The 17,162-nt window shown below is 55.5% G+C and overlaps 1 protein-coding gene across 7 annotated transcripts in view; it reads left to right on the plus strand.

Moving 5' to 3' along the window:
• The window catches only part of herc2 (HECT and RLD domain containing E3 ubiquitin protein ligase 2), a 45,858-nt gene that overhangs the window by 5,348 nt on the left and 23,348 nt on the right, over window positions 1–17,162 (plus strand). For 4 of the 7 annotated variants that reach the window (XM_072699338.1, XM_072699347.1, XM_072699355.1 and 1 more), the window contains 35 exons: window positions 1,165–1,387; window positions 2,048–2,148; window positions 3,476–3,617; window positions 3,730–3,840; window positions 3,926–4,100; window positions 4,197–4,369; window positions 4,684–4,708; window positions 6,155–6,343; window positions 6,587–6,738; window positions 6,837–6,994; window positions 7,111–7,224; window positions 7,330–7,581; window positions 7,924–8,117; window positions 8,759–8,959; window positions 9,037–9,265; window positions 9,350–9,474; window positions 9,676–9,854; window positions 9,963–10,147; window positions 10,979–11,134; window positions 11,288–11,473; window positions 11,656–11,826; window positions 11,926–12,029; window positions 12,147–12,297; window positions 12,425–12,639; window positions 12,808–12,940; window positions 13,201–13,328; window positions 13,437–13,632; window positions 13,725–13,861; window positions 14,240–14,416; window positions 15,029–15,165; window positions 15,415–15,566; window positions 15,844–16,035; window positions 16,165–16,352; window positions 16,449–16,641; window positions 16,941–17,123. In XM_072699338.1, the coding sequence (XP_072555439.1) occupies window positions 1,165–1,387; window positions 2,048–2,148; window positions 3,476–3,617; window positions 3,730–3,840; window positions 3,926–4,100; window positions 4,197–4,369; window positions 4,684–4,708; window positions 6,155–6,343; window positions 6,587–6,738; window positions 6,837–6,994; window positions 7,111–7,224; window positions 7,330–7,581; window positions 7,924–8,117; window positions 8,759–8,959; window positions 9,037–9,265; window positions 9,350–9,474; window positions 9,676–9,854; window positions 9,963–10,147; window positions 10,979–11,134; window positions 11,288–11,473; window positions 11,656–11,826; window positions 11,926–12,029; window positions 12,147–12,297; window positions 12,425–12,639; window positions 12,808–12,940; window positions 13,201–13,328; window positions 13,437–13,632; window positions 13,725–13,861; window positions 14,240–14,416; window positions 15,029–15,165; window positions 15,415–15,566; window positions 15,844–16,035; window positions 16,165–16,352; window positions 16,449–16,641; window positions 16,941–17,123 (5,727 nt within the window). Of the gene's footprint in view, window positions 1–1,164; window positions 1,388–2,047; window positions 2,149–3,475; window positions 3,618–3,729; window positions 3,841–3,925; window positions 4,101–4,196; window positions 4,371–4,683; window positions 4,709–6,154; window positions 6,344–6,586; window positions 6,739–6,836; window positions 6,995–7,110; window positions 7,225–7,329; window positions 7,582–7,923; window positions 8,118–8,758; window positions 8,960–9,036; window positions 9,266–9,349; window positions 9,475–9,675; window positions 9,855–9,962; window positions 10,148–10,978; window positions 11,135–11,287; window positions 11,474–11,655; window positions 11,827–11,925; window positions 12,030–12,146; window positions 12,298–12,424; window positions 12,640–12,807; window positions 12,941–13,200; window positions 13,329–13,436; window positions 13,633–13,724; window positions 13,862–14,239; window positions 14,417–15,028; window positions 15,166–15,414; window positions 15,567–15,843; window positions 16,036–16,164; window positions 16,353–16,448; window positions 16,642–16,940; window positions 17,124–17,162 lie in introns of all 7 variants that reach the window. The other 3 variants (XM_023800812.2, XM_072699345.1, XM_023800813.2) reach the window with 3 other exon arrangements.

The raw sequence follows: 17,162 nt of genomic DNA on the forward strand, positions 1-17,162 counted from the left end.
TTCACAGGCTTTACACCTGAATATGAATGTGAAAATAAGCCTTGGTGTCATTTCTTCTATTCCTAGGTTCGGACTGTGGTATTCCTGTCTTGGGGAAGCATGTAGTTGTTGAGCAAAACTGGTTATTTTTAGTTGTGAATGTTTATCACGCTGACTGTAGTTGGGATGCACCACTTTTCTTTAAGATGAGCTTTAGCACATGCAGCTGACGTGAGACTGTGTTCTCCATCCAGCCTCCGACTGCTTATTCTGCTGAGCCTCCTGTGGGGGGGGGGAGGGGCTTGGATTCTCTCCTAGGCAGCACAGGGCACCGTAGGTAAAACCCTGAATAGGGTGCCAGTCCTTTGTAGTCTGTCACTCATCTGTCGTATGTTCACACTTCCACTATCAGTTTTATACGGTTACTGTTCTGGTGGACGTGCTTCTTGGGGAGAGCCTTCCTCCCAAGCCGGGCGTCCGCACAGAGCCAATGAGACGACCTTCAGCTCCCGCCTCGCGCCTCAGCAGCCTGCTGCCATTCGTCTGGTTTTCTGGGGAAGATTCTGAAAGGACTCGTGGCTTTTCAAGTCGGACCTCCCTACAGAAAGGCTGTGATGTTTTATCTGTGTGCAGGATGCCCTTGAAGAGGGACGCTGTTTTAATTGATCGATTTCCCAGCTTGCCAGGTAGTGATTGGGCTGCCTTTGTCTGAGTAAATATAGTAAGAAAAACGTCCCGTATTCACGTTCATAACAATCCTGGCTTGACTGTGTTCAAGCTCCTTGTGGCAGACTGTTCACATTCACTCGAGGTAGTTTTCTTCATTGTGGTTCTGGTAATGGCCGCTGCCAATTCCCTGGCTTGCACCAGTGGCCTCTGGGATAGACTCCAGCCCCCGAAGACCCCGAATTGACAGGTGGTTACAGAAAATGGATGGATGGACTTTCAATTTCTTGCGAACCCTCAAATTCACATGTCCCGTTCGAATCTGGAAAAACGGAAACGATTGACCTCGCCACCTCCCCCCAGCCATTTTACTGGTCTGTAATGTTAAAGCAGTCTGTAGACATCGAAAGTTCAGCAACCCTTAATTTGGGCGACGCGTTAGGATACGGGGTGTCACACATATTAACGGTAGCATGCTGTCCCATGCCCCTCCCCCACCAAACCCCGTGTGACCCTCAGACGAGGCCGAGCTGAAAGACTGCCTCCTGGTGCTTGTGGAGGACCAGCAGAAGCTGGCAACGCACACGGCCAAGAGCACGCTGTCGGCCCAGCGGCTGCGGCAGCGGCTGGTCATCCTGGAGCGCTATCTCATCTCTCTCAGCCACAGCATGATGGAGGAGAAGTACAAGGTCCGCTGGAAGAGTCCGCCCAGCCCCCCCCCACCCAGCACTGACAATAAGAGGTAGGACTCTAGAGGGGTGGGGGGGGGGGGGGGCTCTGTGAATGAGTGCTATGGAATTGGCTACAGCAGGGGTGGCCAATCTTATTCACAAAGGCCCGGTGTGTATGCGGGTTTTTGCTGCAACTCCCTAATTAGAGGACTGATTGGCTGAGAGTCCTCACACCTGGGTTCGAAGAGCTGACCTTCAGGTTACCCCAAAAACCCGCACACACACCGGCCCTTTGCGGGTAAGATTGCCCCCCCTGGGCTACAGCAATGGTTTGTATCAGGCAGTGTCTCCCCATCCGGTCCCCGGGACCCACAGACGGTCCACGTTTTTGTTCCCTCCCAGTCTGTTCACTTCGATGCTCCTGGGAGGGAGCAGAATGGGGACAGTCTGTGGGTCCCCATGGACCGGATTGGGAAGCACTGGGCTAGGGGATGGAGTAACTCTTTTTGGTGTGGACAGTTAGTCATGTGATGTGCTTCTGCAGGTTTGAAAGTCTGGTCTGATGCCACCTGTGTCATGCAGTTTTCTGCTAACAGCGTGAGCTTGGCAAGCCTGTCGCATTCCGGCTTCCTTTACGGCGTATTTCTGCCAGCGTAGTAAGCAGTATGCAGCTGGATGACTGGAGGAGACGTCACATCATAGACATTCCATGTCGCTCTCGTTGCCTGCAGCCCCCGTCCAGCTGGGAAGGGTGTGGAGGGCCTGGCCAGGGTGGGATCCAGGGCGGCGCTGTCCTTCGCCTTCGCCTTCCTGCGCCGGGCCTGGAGGTCAGGTATGATGCCCCCGACGTGCTGCCCTGAGACGGCCTGATGCTGGGGGGGCCCCCATTGTCCCCTCTGAGCCTCCGTGCCGGAGCTATAATTAGTGGCACAGCGCGGAATCCAGGAGCAAAATGCAGACATCGCTGCTTTCTGTCAGCCGGTCTTTGTGCTGCTATTAGTAAACGGTCTCCAGTGGCGTCAAGGGCAGCAGCGGGTGGGTTGCGTAACAGGGCCATTCGTAGCCCCCCCCTCCCGCCCCCCCCCAGCCTTCTGGCCGAGCTGGGTTGGGGGAAATTAGTTAGGGAAATTATTCTTTGTTTTTTTTCAGTAAAGCAAATTAAAGTGAAATAATAATCAGTCACCCCCCCCGCCACCTTAGTTTCCAGTGCATTCCTGCTGCTTTGAGTGATTATTTTCCCCATAATTGTTCCCCCCCTGGTATGATGGGATCACTTATTCAGCTAGTGGTTACATAACCGTACAATTTTTGAACTGTCTTGTTTGCTTCTGCCCCGAGCAGGAGAGTTTCCTAAGGGAACCCCCCCCCCCCCCCGGAAAGTGGCCAGACCGCTTCGCTTGCGGCTGTGCTGAGGCCTGTCCCCAGAGACCCCTGCAGCGCAGTCTGTCTGCCTCTTTTTGCGGGTCACTTCTGTGGCACGGCTGGATCTCCTGGCTCTTAGGGGCATAGGGGTGTGTTTGTGTGTGTGTGTGTTTGTGTTTGTGTGTGTGTGTGTAGCAGACCAAATGCCCTGCAATGTGATCCGAATCTATTATTTTGATGAAGCTCAGTTTTAATAAAAATCTGTGACTGCAATAAAAAAAAATATTTTTATTTGTTTGGTTACTCATGGTTAAGGTCAGGGCTGGGTAGGGGTTAGGGTTGTCATTGTTGAGGTTTTTCACCTAGAAATGTATGGATGGTCCTCACAAAGGTGTGTGTGTGTGTGTGTGTGTGTGTGTGTGTGTGTGAGATATGCACTATGTATGTGTATATACAGTATATAATGTTTATTTCGTTTATAACTGAGTGAATTGCCAAGGCAGGACAGCTGAAGCCGCTGTCATGTGCCAGTGTTTACAGCTATGGAGGATTTTGAGCTGGTCTTTCACTGCTGCATGTTAAACTCGTCTCAGTTCTAAGAACCGCAGTCAGCTGAGCACAAGCATAGAGTAGGTTGCACAAGCGGCCCCCTCTCTGTCAGCTAGGCTGTGCGGAAATGAAGGGGATCAAGTGGGCGATGTAAAGGTCGTTGGCCGCTTGCCAGTTGGTGGCGCAAGTCCTGTCTGCTGGTGTCTGTCCAATCGCCCTGCTTCATGCTTCCCTGTCTCCCGGGAAAGGCGAGGACGCCGACTTGTGCAGCGAGCTCCTGCAGGAGTCCCTGGATGCACTGCGCGGCCTTCCGGAAGCGTCGCTCTTTGACGAGGGGACCGTGTCATCGGTGTGGCTGGAAGTGGTGGAGAGAGCTACCAAATTCCTCAGGTGGCTTCCAGGGGCAGATGTGTCTTGTCTTTTTACAGTCCTGTGTTATGTTTCACTGCATTTATGAAACGCAGAGTCATTTGTTTGTGGTTTTTCTGTTTACGTGGAGCAGCGATATCCACAGCAGTGCCAGTCCCAAAGGCCCGGGCAGCATCCCCCTGCAGGACCAGCACCTGGCCCTGGCCATCCTCTTGGAGCTGTCTGTGCAGAGGGGGACCCTCAGGTACAGCTCGGGGGGGGTCATGCTTGCATGCCTGGGGTGGTAGAGTTAGAATACTACTAGAGTAGTTCATGTTTCTGACCTGCAGCCAGCTGCTGTCCGCCGTCCTGTTACTTCTGCGTTTGTGGGATCGCGGCACACGGGAGACGGACAACGAGCGCTCCGCCCAGGGCATGTGTGCCCCCCTGCTGCCGCTCCTTCACCGCTTCCAGAACATTCAGTGCAGCAAGGACCTGCCCAACACCGAGGACGAGGAAATTGAGGTGGGTCTCGGCTTCCAGCTGCCTCTCTCTCCTCCTCCCTCTTCTCTCTCTTCTCACGCCCTGCTTGTGACCTCGGGGGTGTCCTTCCCCTCACAGCTCTTGACGGCCCCCCTGAGCCCCAATGAGAGCTTTTTGCGTTACCTGACGCTCCCCCAGGACAACGACCTCGCCATTGACCTGCGGCAGACGGCCGTGGTCATCATGGCTCACCTAGACCGGTTGGCGGGTCCGTGCTGCCCCCCGCAGTGCAGCTCGCCCACCTCGCACAAGGTACCCGCCCCCCCAACAGGCCCTGGCCTGAGTTGGCACTCTCCAGCACTGCCATTGTCATTTTACCAGTCCCTGAAACTTCTGTATGATGTAAATCGGTCTTGGGAACTCCTCCTTGATACAGCTTCATGCTCCTAATTCTGTGAGGAAGAGGTGGTTGGTCATTTGTCTGTTGAGAGAGAGAGTGCGTTAACCGTAATGAGGCTTGCTTATGCCTGGGGGGTAATGACTGGGCCCGCTAGGCTGTCATTCCTTTGCTTGCTTTCATTGGGGGTGCACACTCATTTATCTCTCTCTCTCTTTCTCCTCTCCTGCTGGAGGACCATGGCAACATGCAGGTAATCTCAGTAATTTTTTTTCCCCCCACCCGCCCTTTTCTTCTGTGCCTGGCTGCCTCAGTGAAGCTCCAGGGGATTCTTATTAAAAATGCATCTTGCGATCGTGGAGAGCATCATGGCTGAGCGTGAGAGGAAAGGGAGTCTGATTTCATAACCCGTCTTTAAAATCCCCGGTTGCCTCATGGCCCGAAGCACTTACAGTGCAGCAGGGATTGAACGACTGCGGGTTGAGGAAATGGCGAAATGGCCGGACCGCCCCCCCATAATATACCCATAAAGCCTCCCTACGCTTGAGGTGGAGGGCACCGTTTTGGGATCTGAACACAGTCAGACTGAGTGACGTTTCAGAATCTGCCACAGAAGATGTGTAGGCAGAGCTGCTGTGTTGGATTTTAGGGGGGGGGGCAGTCAAGCACTTTTAGTGAAATAAATTCGGCAGATTGAGATGTGGGAAGCCGGCTGTTCAGTTTCTGGCTGTGATGGGATGCAGCCCCATGTCCCCCCCCCCCCCCCCCATGCAAGGCTTCCTGTTGTTTTGGCCTGTTAAGAAATGTTATTACTGGCAATGGAAATGGGAAAATATTCTCATTAACTGAAATGAACATAAAAGTTGTGGACGCGAAAACTAAATGCTAAAATCCCCAGATTTACAAAAAAAATGTGGAGAAATTCAGGTCTGGTTTTTGCACCATCATTGCATCATGATATTAAATGAGTTTGGTCAACATTTAAGTCCTTTAAATGGTATTAAAATATATATATAAATTTAGAAATGCCAACCAATACACCGTTACTGTACAGCAGGGTGTCAGACTTCAGTCCTGGGGGGCCAGAGCCCTGCACATTTTTGGGTTTCCCCTCATTTTAACACACCTGATTCAACTCCTGATGCTAATTATATACCACACAGCTCTTAAGCTGAATCATTGGTGGTAGAACCGGGAAAGAGCTGAGCTACACAGGGCTCCGCCCCCCAGGAATGGAGTCTGACACCCCTGCTTCACAGTGAAAGGAGTTGTTTGAAATTCAGCCTTATGGACCAGTGTTTTTGTCTTTGTGCTGGCGATGTATTCATTTTAGACATAATGCTACCTGAGTAACTATAATCTACACTGGTTGGGTTGTATTATTATTAATACAAGTTAAAATATACATTTGAAGAGAGCTTTTCCAGAAGGTATGCGAGCCTCCCTGTTGCCAAATTACCCCAGGCACTTTAGACGGTGTTCGTAGGGCAGTGTTTCTTAAACCGGTCCTTGGACACACCCGGCCAGTCCATGTTTTTACAAAATGCTGATTGACTGGGAAGGAGCAAAAATGGGGACCTTGCAGGGGTCCCCCCGGATTGGGCTGAGAAACCCCGCGTTAGAGACGTACGGGCATGGGGGCAGTGTGCGGGAAGTGTTGGAGGTGTCAGCCTTTCATGCCACACCCTTCATCCTCCAGGGTACCCTGCAGGAAGTAATTGGCTGGGGCCTGCTCGGCTGGAAGACCCACGCCAATGTGAATGGGCCGGTCCAGTGTAAGACCCTGGCCAGCCTGGGCGTGACCCAGATCGTGTGCTCCGAGAAGGGCTTCCTCGTCCTGTCCCGCAGTGGGGCTGTGTACCTCCAGAACTACAAGAGCACCACCCTGGTAAGCAGCGGCATCGTCATCCAGACGCTTTGTAAAAAAACAAACACGCCTTTAAATATGGTGGTTTAGCAAATGCACATTAAAATGGGGCGGTGTGACATTTAACATGTTAGTCTCTTATGCTAACACCCCCGCCCCTAAAATGAATTCATAGTAAATCATTAATGTTCCTGTAATCGGCATTGCAGTTGGGTTATTTCTGGCCATAATATTCAGGGACTTTTATTTGTGGTGTTCCTCAAGGCTCCTATGCTGGTCCAGGCTCTGTCTTCTAGAAAGATAGTGAAGATTGCCGCTCACCCAGAAGGCCAGCACTATCTGGCTCTGTCAACCAGCGGCGAGGTCTTTTCCTGGGGCTGCGGGGACGGCGGGCGCCTGGGCCATGGGGACACCGCGTAAGGACACCGCGTGGCCCGGTGACCACGTTCAGTCTCTCCTGATGTTGAAGGTGCGGCCCTAAATCTGGCGTCTCTCGTCTGCTCCCGGCCTGCAGGTACCTGGAGGAGCCGGCCATGATCACGGCCTTCACGGGGAAGCCCACGGGCAAACATGTGGTGCACATCGCCTGCGGAAGCACATACAGCGCCGCCATCACCGCCGACGGCGAGCTCTACACCTGGGGCAGGGGCAACTATGGCCGTCTGGGCCACGGTACGGGCGGGTGCTTTCCCTCTTTTGGCTTTCCAGTGGCTTAAAATGGTGTGATGTGCTGGAAATGGGGAGCCGTTTATTGGCGGTTGGTGAGTGAGCTTCCCCTCGGCTCGCAGGCTCCAGCGAGGACCAGACTACCCCCATGCTGGTGACGGGCCTGAAGGGCCTGAAGGTGCTGGATGTGGCCTGTGGGAGCGGCGATGCACAGACCCTGGCTGTCACTGAGAATGGTAGGTAGGCCTGCCCCCCCCCCCTCCCCCCGGGACTGGGGCAGGCCATCACTGCAGGCTGAGCCACCCCCCCAATCTCCACACCTAACATTCCCCCACCTTCAGGGCAGGTGTGGTCGTGGGGAGATGGCGACTACGGCAAGCTGGGTCGGGGTGGCAGCGACGGCTGCAAGACACCCAAGCCGGTGGAGAAGCTGCAGGACCTGGACATCGTCAAAGTGTGCTGTGGAAGTCAGTTCTCCATGGCGCTGACCAAAGAGGGCCAGGTGTACACCTGGGGGAAGGGGGACAACCAGCGGCTGGGCCACGGCACGGACGAGCACGTCCGCTACCCCAAGCTGCTGGACAGCTTGCAGGGTGAGTTGTGTGTCTGCGAGACCAGCCTGCTCTGCCTGGCATCGGTGCTGAGGGGCGTGGCCGAAAGAGATTAATGGAAATAGAGTTGCCAGCCAAGTGCATGAGTCTTGTATAAGCCTGGGTATGTACACACTGTGGCTGAAGATTCAGGTGTGAATTCAGAATTTTTGGCTAAGCAGTAGACATTTTATGGGTGTCTCCGTATTACCAGAAGGCGGTGTGGGAAATTTGGGTAAATGTAGCCAAGGTAGTTTTGATTTTCCAGGGTGTTTCCATGTACGTGCAGCAAAGCGTAGGGATTTTTCAGTCGGATGACGCTTGTTCCTCGCCGCCGGCATGCAGGAAAGAAGGTGGTTGACATCGCGGTGGGCTCCACGCACTGCCTGGCGCTCACGGACGAGGGCGAGGTGCACAGCTGGGGCAGCAACGACAAGCTGCAGCACTTCGACACTCTCTTCTCCAACAAGAAGCAGCCCAAGGCCCTGCCAGGCCTCAACTCCAAGCATATTGTGGGCATCGCGTGCGGCCCTGCTCAGGTACGTGCCCGCGGCTGGCCAGCCGGCCTGGTGCTGAGCCGGCCTGGTGCTGAGCCGGCCTGGTGCTGAGCCGGCCTGGTGCTGAGCCGGCCTGGTGCTGAGCCGGCCTGGTGCTGAGCCGGCCTGGTGCTGAGCCGGCCTGGTGCTGAGCCGGCCTGGTGCTGAGCCGGCCTGGTGCTGAGCCGGCCTGGTGCTGAGCCGGCCTGGTGCTGAGCCGGCCTGGTGCTGAGCCGGCCTGGTGCTGAGCCGGCCTGGTGCTGAGCCGGCCTGGTGCTGAGCCGGCCTGGTGCTGAGCCGGCCTGGTGCTGAGCCGGCCTGGTGCTGAGCCGGCCTGGTGCTGAGCCGGCCAGCCGGCCTGCCATTGGCTCTTCGAGGACACCTCCCTGTATTGTAGCAGCCTCCATGGCTCGGGGGTATGAATCTGTGGAATGGGTCTTAAATTATTGCGTGAAATCCCAGACGGTCTCTTCCCCTTCAGCAGTGTTTAAGATGTGTGCATAATGTGTGTTAATTGCATGTTTTAGAAACTCTCTGCGACACACACAAGTCGAGACAGTCAAGTTATGTAAGAGTACTATTTTGAGAAGGATGCTTATGTAATTATTGTCACTCTGGCTTTTCCGTATGGCCCCGCCCTGCAGAACTTTGCCTGGTCCTCCTGTTCGGACTGGTCTGTGGGGCTGCGGGTGCCCTTTGTGGTGGATGTGTGCCCTATGACCTTCGAGCAGTTGGACCTGCTCTTGCGGCAGGTCAGCGAGGGCATGGACGGCAGCTCTGACTGGCCCCCCCCACAGGAGAAGGAGTGTATGGTGGTGGCTACACTGAACCTGCTGAGGCTCCAGGTACATCCCCCCCCGCCCACCACCGGCTAAAGCGGCTCCCCGCCTTGGTGCCCCTAATGCCCACTTCCCACCCGCAGCTCCACTCCGCCATCAGTAACCAGGTGGACCCGGAGGAGCTCGGCCTGGGTCCTGGTGGGGCGCTGCTGGGCAGCCTGAAGCAGGCCGTGGTGACCCTGGCCAGCAACGCAGGGGTGCTCTGCACGGTGCAGACCGCTGCTCAGGCCGTGTTGCAGAGTGGCTGGTCTGTACTGTTGCCCACCGCCGAGGAGAGGGCCCGCGCGCTGTCCTCGCTGCTGCCCAACTCAGGTGGGCCGCCAGCTCACCGTCCCCACCAAGCTGTCAGCCGCCTCTGAAGCTCCGCCCATTCACTGCTCCCTCTGCCATTTTTAGTGTCGGGGAACGAGATGGCTGTCAGTCCCGGCCGCCGCTTCATGATCGACCTGCTGGTGAGCAGCCTGATGGCTGACGGAGGCTTGGAGTCGGCTCTCAACGCTGCCATCACGGCCGAGATACAGGTTGGTGTCTTCTGTCTTTGCTTCTCATAGCAACCCTGGGCTTATTATGGTCTGGATGGAGTAACTGTAGGACTCTGGACTCTCTTTGATTTGGTTCACCCTCGCTGATATTTATCCTCCCTCCCGAGAGGGTTACAACATCGTGTTTGGCACCGTGTTGGACACCGGTAAGATGACGCCAACATCTCTCTGGCTCTTTAGGACATCGAGGCCAAGAAGGAGGCGCAGAAAGAAAAGGAGATCGATGAGCAGGAGGCCAATGCGTCCACGCTGCACCGGAGCCGGACTCCCCTAGACAAAGACCTCATCAACACGGGCATCTATGAGTCCGCGGGGAAGCAGACCCTGCCACTGGTGCAGCTGGTGCAGCAGCTGCTCAGGTAAGTGTGCGAGGGAGGGAGGCGGCGGGCCACACCGCCACCCCCTGGGGGGCGTCCTTACGGGATCCCGTCCTCCAGCACGCCGACGCCGTCATTTGCCCCACGCAGGAACATCGCCTCGCAGACGGTGGCCCGCTTGAAGGACGTGGCGCGGCGCATCTCCAGCTGCATGGAGGCCGACCACGTCAGCAAGGAGCGATCGGCCTCCCTAGACCTGCTGCTCCGCTTCCAGAGGCTGCTGGTCAGCAAGCTGTACATAGGAGTCGACCGGGCGGAGCTCGTCACCGGCTACAGTGAGTCATACCGCTCCCGGCGTGAGCGATGACCTGCAAACGGCTAGAGCGAATCCCTCCTGTCACTCGGCGTGCGGCTCAGCTGGTTCCATCTCCGTGCCTGTGATTGGGAGGACCCCGCTTCAGATCTCGTGCTCAGCAGATTAGCCCCATTTTGGTCGGGCCCCTTGAGCAAAGTCCATAACTGCCTGAAAAATGCTGCTGGCTGCTCTGACCCCAAGTATCGTCTTCAAAGGGAGAACAAGATGGGATGAGCAAAGACGCATTCCAGCGTACCTGTTCTCCTTCATGTTATTTAATCAGTGTAGTTCCTCTTAGGAGTCTTTAAACCTGCACTGAAACGGGCCGGGCTCTGGGGGGGGGGGGGTGCTGCTGTTCGATCAAAGGCTTCTGGCAGCGACCGGGGCTTTTATCCCTCAGACTTTTTTTGCGCTGGACAATCCGCCCTGCAGCCATTCTGGTGTCGCCTCCTGCCCCGGGAACAAGCGGCTGTAAATGTATCGAATGTCTTTGTGTTTGCTGAAGAAAGGGAATTTTAGCTCCAGGTTTTAAGGGAGTTGCCCAGTTCAAACAGTGGGATCTGAAATGTTTTGTTTGTGTTTTTCACTAGTTTAGTTAAATGTCTAGAATAAAAATGAAAAAGATGTATGCAATCTTTCCAGAATCATAGATTATGTAAAACCTTTTAAAATGCAAAAACAACTGATCAAACACCTGGTTTGGTTTCTCCAGACTGCTTTAATAAGTGAATTACTGACTTATTTTGCATTGAGGGAACCAAAACATTTTTTTGTGTGTGTTTGTGTGTCTGTGTGCTCGCGCCCCTCCCAGATCCTGATCTCCTGGGGGTAGGGTCCTTGCTGAAGAAGTACATTGCCCTGCTCTGTACTCACATCGGCGACATCCTGCCCGTGGCGACCAGCATCGCCTTCACGGGGCACCGCCATTTTGCCGAGGTGTCCCGCGTCATTGAAGGCGACCTCACCGGTACCTCTGCTCTCTCAGCGTTATAAACTGTGCATTTCTCTGTCAGCTGGAACCCGGAAGAGTAGCTCTTAGCCACCATTTCTTATGGCATTAAAGCTGAAGGAGCAGGCAGGTTGATGGGTTTTGCAGATCTCTGCTCTTTTTTTCTCTTAGGGGTTCTGCTTCCAGAGCTGGTGGTGTCCATCATACTGCTGCTTACCATCGACGCTGGCCTCATGCAGGAGACCGGCTCCATCCCCCTGCTGGCCAGCCTGCTGGAGCACCTGGACCGCTTCAACCACCTGGCCCCTGGCCACGAGAGAGACGACAACGAAGACCTGGCCTGGCCGGGCATTATGGGTAAAATTCTGAGTGGTGGGAACTGAGGCTGTTCGGTGAAGCTAGCTTGAGAAGTGCATGTTCACATTTGCAGTCATAATCACCTTTTACCACTATTGTTACCGTTGAGACTATAGTATCTTCAGCGTGCTGATATCTGGTGAGAGGCCTAGAATGTGACGAGCCGTGCTTTGCCAATCCAGGCACCTTCTTCAAAGGCCAAAGCTGTAGGAACAACGAGGAGGTGTCCCTCATCCGCAAGGGTGATCTAGAAAACCACAACAAGGACGGTGGCTTCTGGACGGTCATCGACGGCAAGGTCTACGACATCAAGGACTTTCAGGCCCAGACCCTCACTGGGAGCAGCATTCTTGGTAGGTCCTGCAAAATCGTGTCGCTTGCTTATTTTTGGCTGTGAAGAATCGTGCGTCTGATTTGTAGTCCGGCATTGACTGGATTTGTTCCACCTTTAGCCCAGTTTGCTGGAGAAGATCCAGTTGTTGCTCTGGAAGCCGCCCTTCAGTTTGAAGACACCCGGGAGTCCATGCAGGCCTTCTGTGTCGGCCAGTACATAGAAGTATGCAGAAGCTGTCCACCTAAAGCCTTATGTGAGCCCAGCAATCTCTGCTTGTTCTCTGATCTGGTGTCTGATTTGTGTGTGTGTGTGTGTGTGTGTGTGTGTGTTGCCCCATAGCCCAACCAGGAGACCGTGACCACGCCTGACCTGAGCAGCCTCTCCTCACCCCTGATCGACACAGAGAGGAACCTGGGTCTTCTTCTGGGCCTCCACGCCTCCTACCTTGCCATGAGCACGCCTCTCTCGCCCATGGAGATTGAATGTGCCAGTGAGTGTGGAAGCCGGACCTCGTGGCTTTTCCGGTGGCCCGTTATCGTAAAGGTTGGGGTCTGGTTAGAACTTGTCCACTGCATATTTTGAATGTGCTTGATGATGACTGTGTTCGTCTGTCTCAGAATGGCTGCAGTCCTCGATTTTCTCTGGGGGCCTGCAGACCAGTCAGATCCACTACAACTACAACGAGGAGAAGGACGAGGACCACTGCAGCTCACCGGGAACAACCACACCCGACAAGACTCGGCTTTATTCCCGGCGGCTGACCTTGAGCGACCATTCCCAGCCCTTCCTCCAGGCCATCGCCGACAACAACCTCCAGGACCACACCGTGAAGGTTAGAACCCGGAGCCGGCTTTGATAAGGCGCTCAGGGATCACATGACATCCCTTCTCCCAGAGTATGATGTCAGCGGAATGAATTATGGGATGTTTATCGGGGGCTGCCAGTTGCAGTTTGAGATGGGAACCTGAGCTCCACACTCTCCCTCTTTCGACGCCGGCAGGACTTTCTGTGCCAAATCGAGCGCTGCTGTAAGCAGCATCACCTCATCACCCCCATCGTCTTCCCCCCGGAACACCCCGTGGAGGAAGTGGGCCGCCTGCTGCTCTGCTGCCTGCTCAAACACCAGGATCTGGGTAACCCCGTCCTCCCGTGTCGCAGAGCATTCTGGGACATCTGCCCCAGCTAGTGATGTTACCGTGAATGGGCAGAGTATCTTATTCGAGACGCTTTGTTGTCGGGCGATGACGGATGTGTCTGGTTTAATGTTTAAATCCGTGCTGTGGTGAGCAGCTGTGTTTGTCCCTCATCACGCCCACCCATGGAAGTGCGTCTGTGGTGATCAGATCTGTTTAGCGTGAATCCCACATGCAGCTGTTCCCCCCCCCCATCCCAGGTCATGTTGCCCTCTCACTCGTCAACCAGTGTGCCTTGGGTGTGGACCAAGGGAAGCAGAAGTCTTTCCCCAAGTCCGTGATTGACGTGTGTCGCATGGTCTACCAGGCAAAGTGCTCATTGATAAAGGTAGATTTTTGCCGTTTTATTCGGCTGACCAAGAATGCTTTGATTTTAAACATTTAGGGGGGAAAACCCGCATAAATGTGTGAATAACCCCCCCCCCCACGCTGGCAGACACACCAGGAGCAGGGCCGCTCCTACAAGGAGGTGTGCGCTCCTGTGGTGGAGCGCCTGCGCTTCCTGTTCAACGAGCTGCGGCCGGCAGTCAGCAGCGACCTGTCCATCGTGTCCAAGCTGAAGCTGCTGAGCTCGCAGCCGCGCTGGAAGACCATCACGCGGAAGCTGATCCGGGACCGGCGCAAGAAGAGAGGTATGGGGGGGGGGGGCTTCCAGCATGTCCCGGAAACAGCGGCGGCCTGGTGGGGCTTCGTGCTGGGGGTGACCCTCATGTGTCTTTCTCAGTGCCTAAGAAGACAGACTCCGTTGACTTGGAAGAATCTAAACTGGACAATGACGAGACCAGTGGGGAGGAACCCTGTGTGCCTCCCAGCAGCGCCGCCCTGGTGGACAAGAAGCCTCCCCAGGCTAAGTGCCCCAAGGTCACTGATCATTTGCCTCCTTCACCGGCTTATCGTGCATCCCTATGTGGTCGGGCAGTGTGGCCCAGCCGGCCTTGCCTTGGTACCAGCCCCCCTTCGGCAGAATAGTCACCTATAGTATCAGGAGTAATTGTGCAAGGCCTGCGGAAAGCACTGCGGCTCTGTATTTACCAAACGGACCAATCGGAACCGACCGGGTCTGTGTTGACACAATACATAGTTATGTTTGGGGGGGGGGTATGTCAGCCTACGTCACAGGCTATGCCAAGGGCTCGGTGCAGGAGTGTAACTCAACCTTTAGCTGTTGGGGGAGGTAGCCCCCCATCCCCTGGGTGTATAACTGCTTTGTGACCTTTGACCCCCCCCCCCCTCTTGCAGCAGGACAAGTGGCAGCCGCTCCTGACCACGGTGGCCAGTGTGCACAGGTACCGCTGGCTGAAGCACAGCGTCCAGGGCCCACCGCCTCAGTCCAGCCTCATGGCGACCATCGTGGAGTTCGCGCTTAAGGAGGAGCCGCTGGACGTGGAGAAGATGCGGAAGTGTCTCCTTAAGCAGGTCAGAGCTGTCAGGCTGCGGCTCAGTCAGGCTGCGGCTCAGTCAGGCTGCGGCTCAGTCAGGCTGCGGCTCAGTCAGGCTGCGGCTCAGTCAGGCTGCGGCTCAGTCAGGCTGCGGCTCAGTCAGGCTGCGGCTCAGTCAGGCTGCGGCTCAGTCAGGCTGCGGCTCAGTCAGGCTGCGGCTCAGTCAGGCTGCGGCTCAGTCAGGCTGCGGCTCAGTCAGGCTGCGGCTCAGTCAGGCTGCAGGGTTAACACAGTGCTTTACTGACATGACACACAAGGAATTAAGCACGTGAGAAACAAGAACAGGGAGAAATGAGAATCAATTTTTAAAAATAATAAAATACCACCAAAAATTCGGGACTCTAACCACCCAGATTCTCGGTAGGGGCCTCTAGCCCCCCCCCCCCAATTCTCCATAATAAATAAATAAAATAACTGATTATAAACATGCATAAAATTATAAATAAAATAAAAACTGCTTATTGTAGATTGTTATATGCGGTTTGGGAAAGCAGCTTTGAAAATAATAAAGCATTCAGTAGCTCTCAGGTTTTCTGGGAGAGATGATATAATGGAGGATGATGATGATGATGGTGGTGTGGTTGCACAGCTGGAGCGAGCAGAGGTGAGGCTGGAGGGCATCGACACCATGCTGAAGCTGGCATCGAAGAGCTTCCTGCTGCCGTCGGTGCAGTACGCCATGCTGTGCGGGTGGCAGAGGCTCATTCCTGAAGGGACCAACATTGGGTGCGTTCGTGGTGCCACCACACTCTCCCCATGCGGCTGTGTGCTTGGTTCTAGCTTGGTCGAGCTTTTAACGTTTAATCTCCATCTGGTACCCGTGCTTGTGTCTGGGACTGTGTTCCGGTTGCCGGGTCTATTCTTGGCCCAGTTCTGCCTGTCCTGTTTTGTGTCTCTGCCCTCTGGGTTGTGTGAATCTGGCGGCTCTGCAAGTCTGAAAGGCCTCCGTGCTCTTCCTGTTATATACATCCACAGGGAGCCACTGTCCGACTGCCTGAAGGATGTGGATCTCATTCCACCTTTTAACCGCATGCTGCTGGAGGTGACCTTCGGGAAGCTGTACTCCTGGGCCATCCAGAACGTGCGGGTCATTCTGCTGGACGCCAGCGTCAGGTTTAAGGAGCTTGGTGAGCGGCCGCTCTGCCCCAGCGGGCCGTGGGTCCAAAGAATATGCTCATGAGCATAGAAATGATGTCGGCACAGAGGTCTGCATCTCCCGTTACGCTGGCTTTCAGAGAGGTGGCTCTGCTCACCCAGAACATCGCATGAGCTGATATCCAGATTTCTGTTAGGAGCAGAGGTGTCTGTGTTCATGAATTCCTCTGATTTGAAGGCTACCTGGGGTCCGTCACCTCGTCCCACTTCCCGGCTCTCCTGATAACCCCCCCCCCCGTTGCTTTTCAGGCATTCAGGCTGTGCCCCTGCAGACCATCACCAATGAGAACCCGGCGGGCCCCAGCCTGGGCACCATCCCACAGGCACGCTTTCTACTGGCCATGCTCAACATGCTGTCCCTCAAGCACAGCGCCAACAGCCTGAGCCTCCTGCTCAACTCGGGCATGCTGGCCCTCAGCCAGAGCATCCTCCGGCTCATCGGTGCGCCGTCCTGCTCCCGCCGCTTAGCGCATCTGCATCCCATTCAAATCACTGACTGAAGGTGGCTGCTTTAGCCGCCGCGCGAACCCGGTCCACCTCAGTGACTGCTCGGTGCTGCTTTTTGCTCAGGCCCCAGTACGGACAACACCGAGGAGGACCCCGGCTCTGCCACCCACGGCGGCTCGGCCACGGTGCTGGAGGAGTCCCGTAAAGAGGCGGCGCCTGTCCCCCTGCCGGCCTCTGGGCCGGAGCTGGCGGCCATGATGAAGATCGGCACGCGAGTGATGAGGGGCTTGGACTGGAAGTGGGGAGATCAGGTGAGACGGGCCGGCGTGGCGTCATGCTGCTGCAGCTCCAGGCGGGGCGCTGCGGCTATCCTGACTGACGCTCTGCCATGCGGCGCCCGCCTGCAGGACGGGCCGGCGCCGGGCCTGGGCCGTGTGATCGGCGAGCTGGGCGAGGATGGCTGGATCAGGGTGCAGTGGGACACCAGCAGTACCAACTCCTACAGGATGGGCAAGGAGGGGAAGTATGACCTGAAGCTGGCAGAGCCTCCGCCGGCCGTGCCGACCACCACGGAGGACTCGGACACGGAGGACGACACCGGTGAGCACAGCGGTCCACAGCGGGCCCCCGGCCTCTTAGCTCTGTGTGTGTGTTTCCAGAGAGCACATTTGGGGACAAAAAAGGTAAAACGTAAAGCTTTGTTACTCTTGGGGACATTTTTCAGGTCAAATTTAACCTGAATTTTATAAAAACCTGTGACTGCAATCAAAAAACTAATAACGCCAAAAGTCTCGTTTTCTGGTTACTGTCATTGTTGGGATTAGAGCTTTTCCCCATAGAAATGAATGGATGCTGCCCACAAAGATATGAATGCAAACATGTGTCTGTGTCTGTGTCAGAAGGGGAGCCGGCGGAGAAGAGCACACACCCCACAGCCCTGATGCTGACCAGCACGGTGAACCTGCTGAAGACCCTGGCGCTGTCGGCCGGCATCCACGCCGAGGTCATGCAGATGGAGGCCATGCGGACGCTGTGCGGCCAGCTCAGGATGTTGGTGGAGAGTGGGGCCGGCGACAAGACAGGTCAGTACCTGCATCATCTCCACAGGGGTGAGACCGTCC

Source organism: Paramormyrops kingsleyae, chromosome 1 (assembly GCF_048594095.1).
Source record: "Paramormyrops kingsleyae isolate MSU_618 chromosome 1, PKINGS_0.4, whole genome shotgun sequence".
In the NCBI taxonomy this organism is placed as follows: domain Eukaryota; kingdom Metazoa; phylum Chordata; class Actinopteri; order Osteoglossiformes; family Mormyridae; genus Paramormyrops; species Paramormyrops kingsleyae.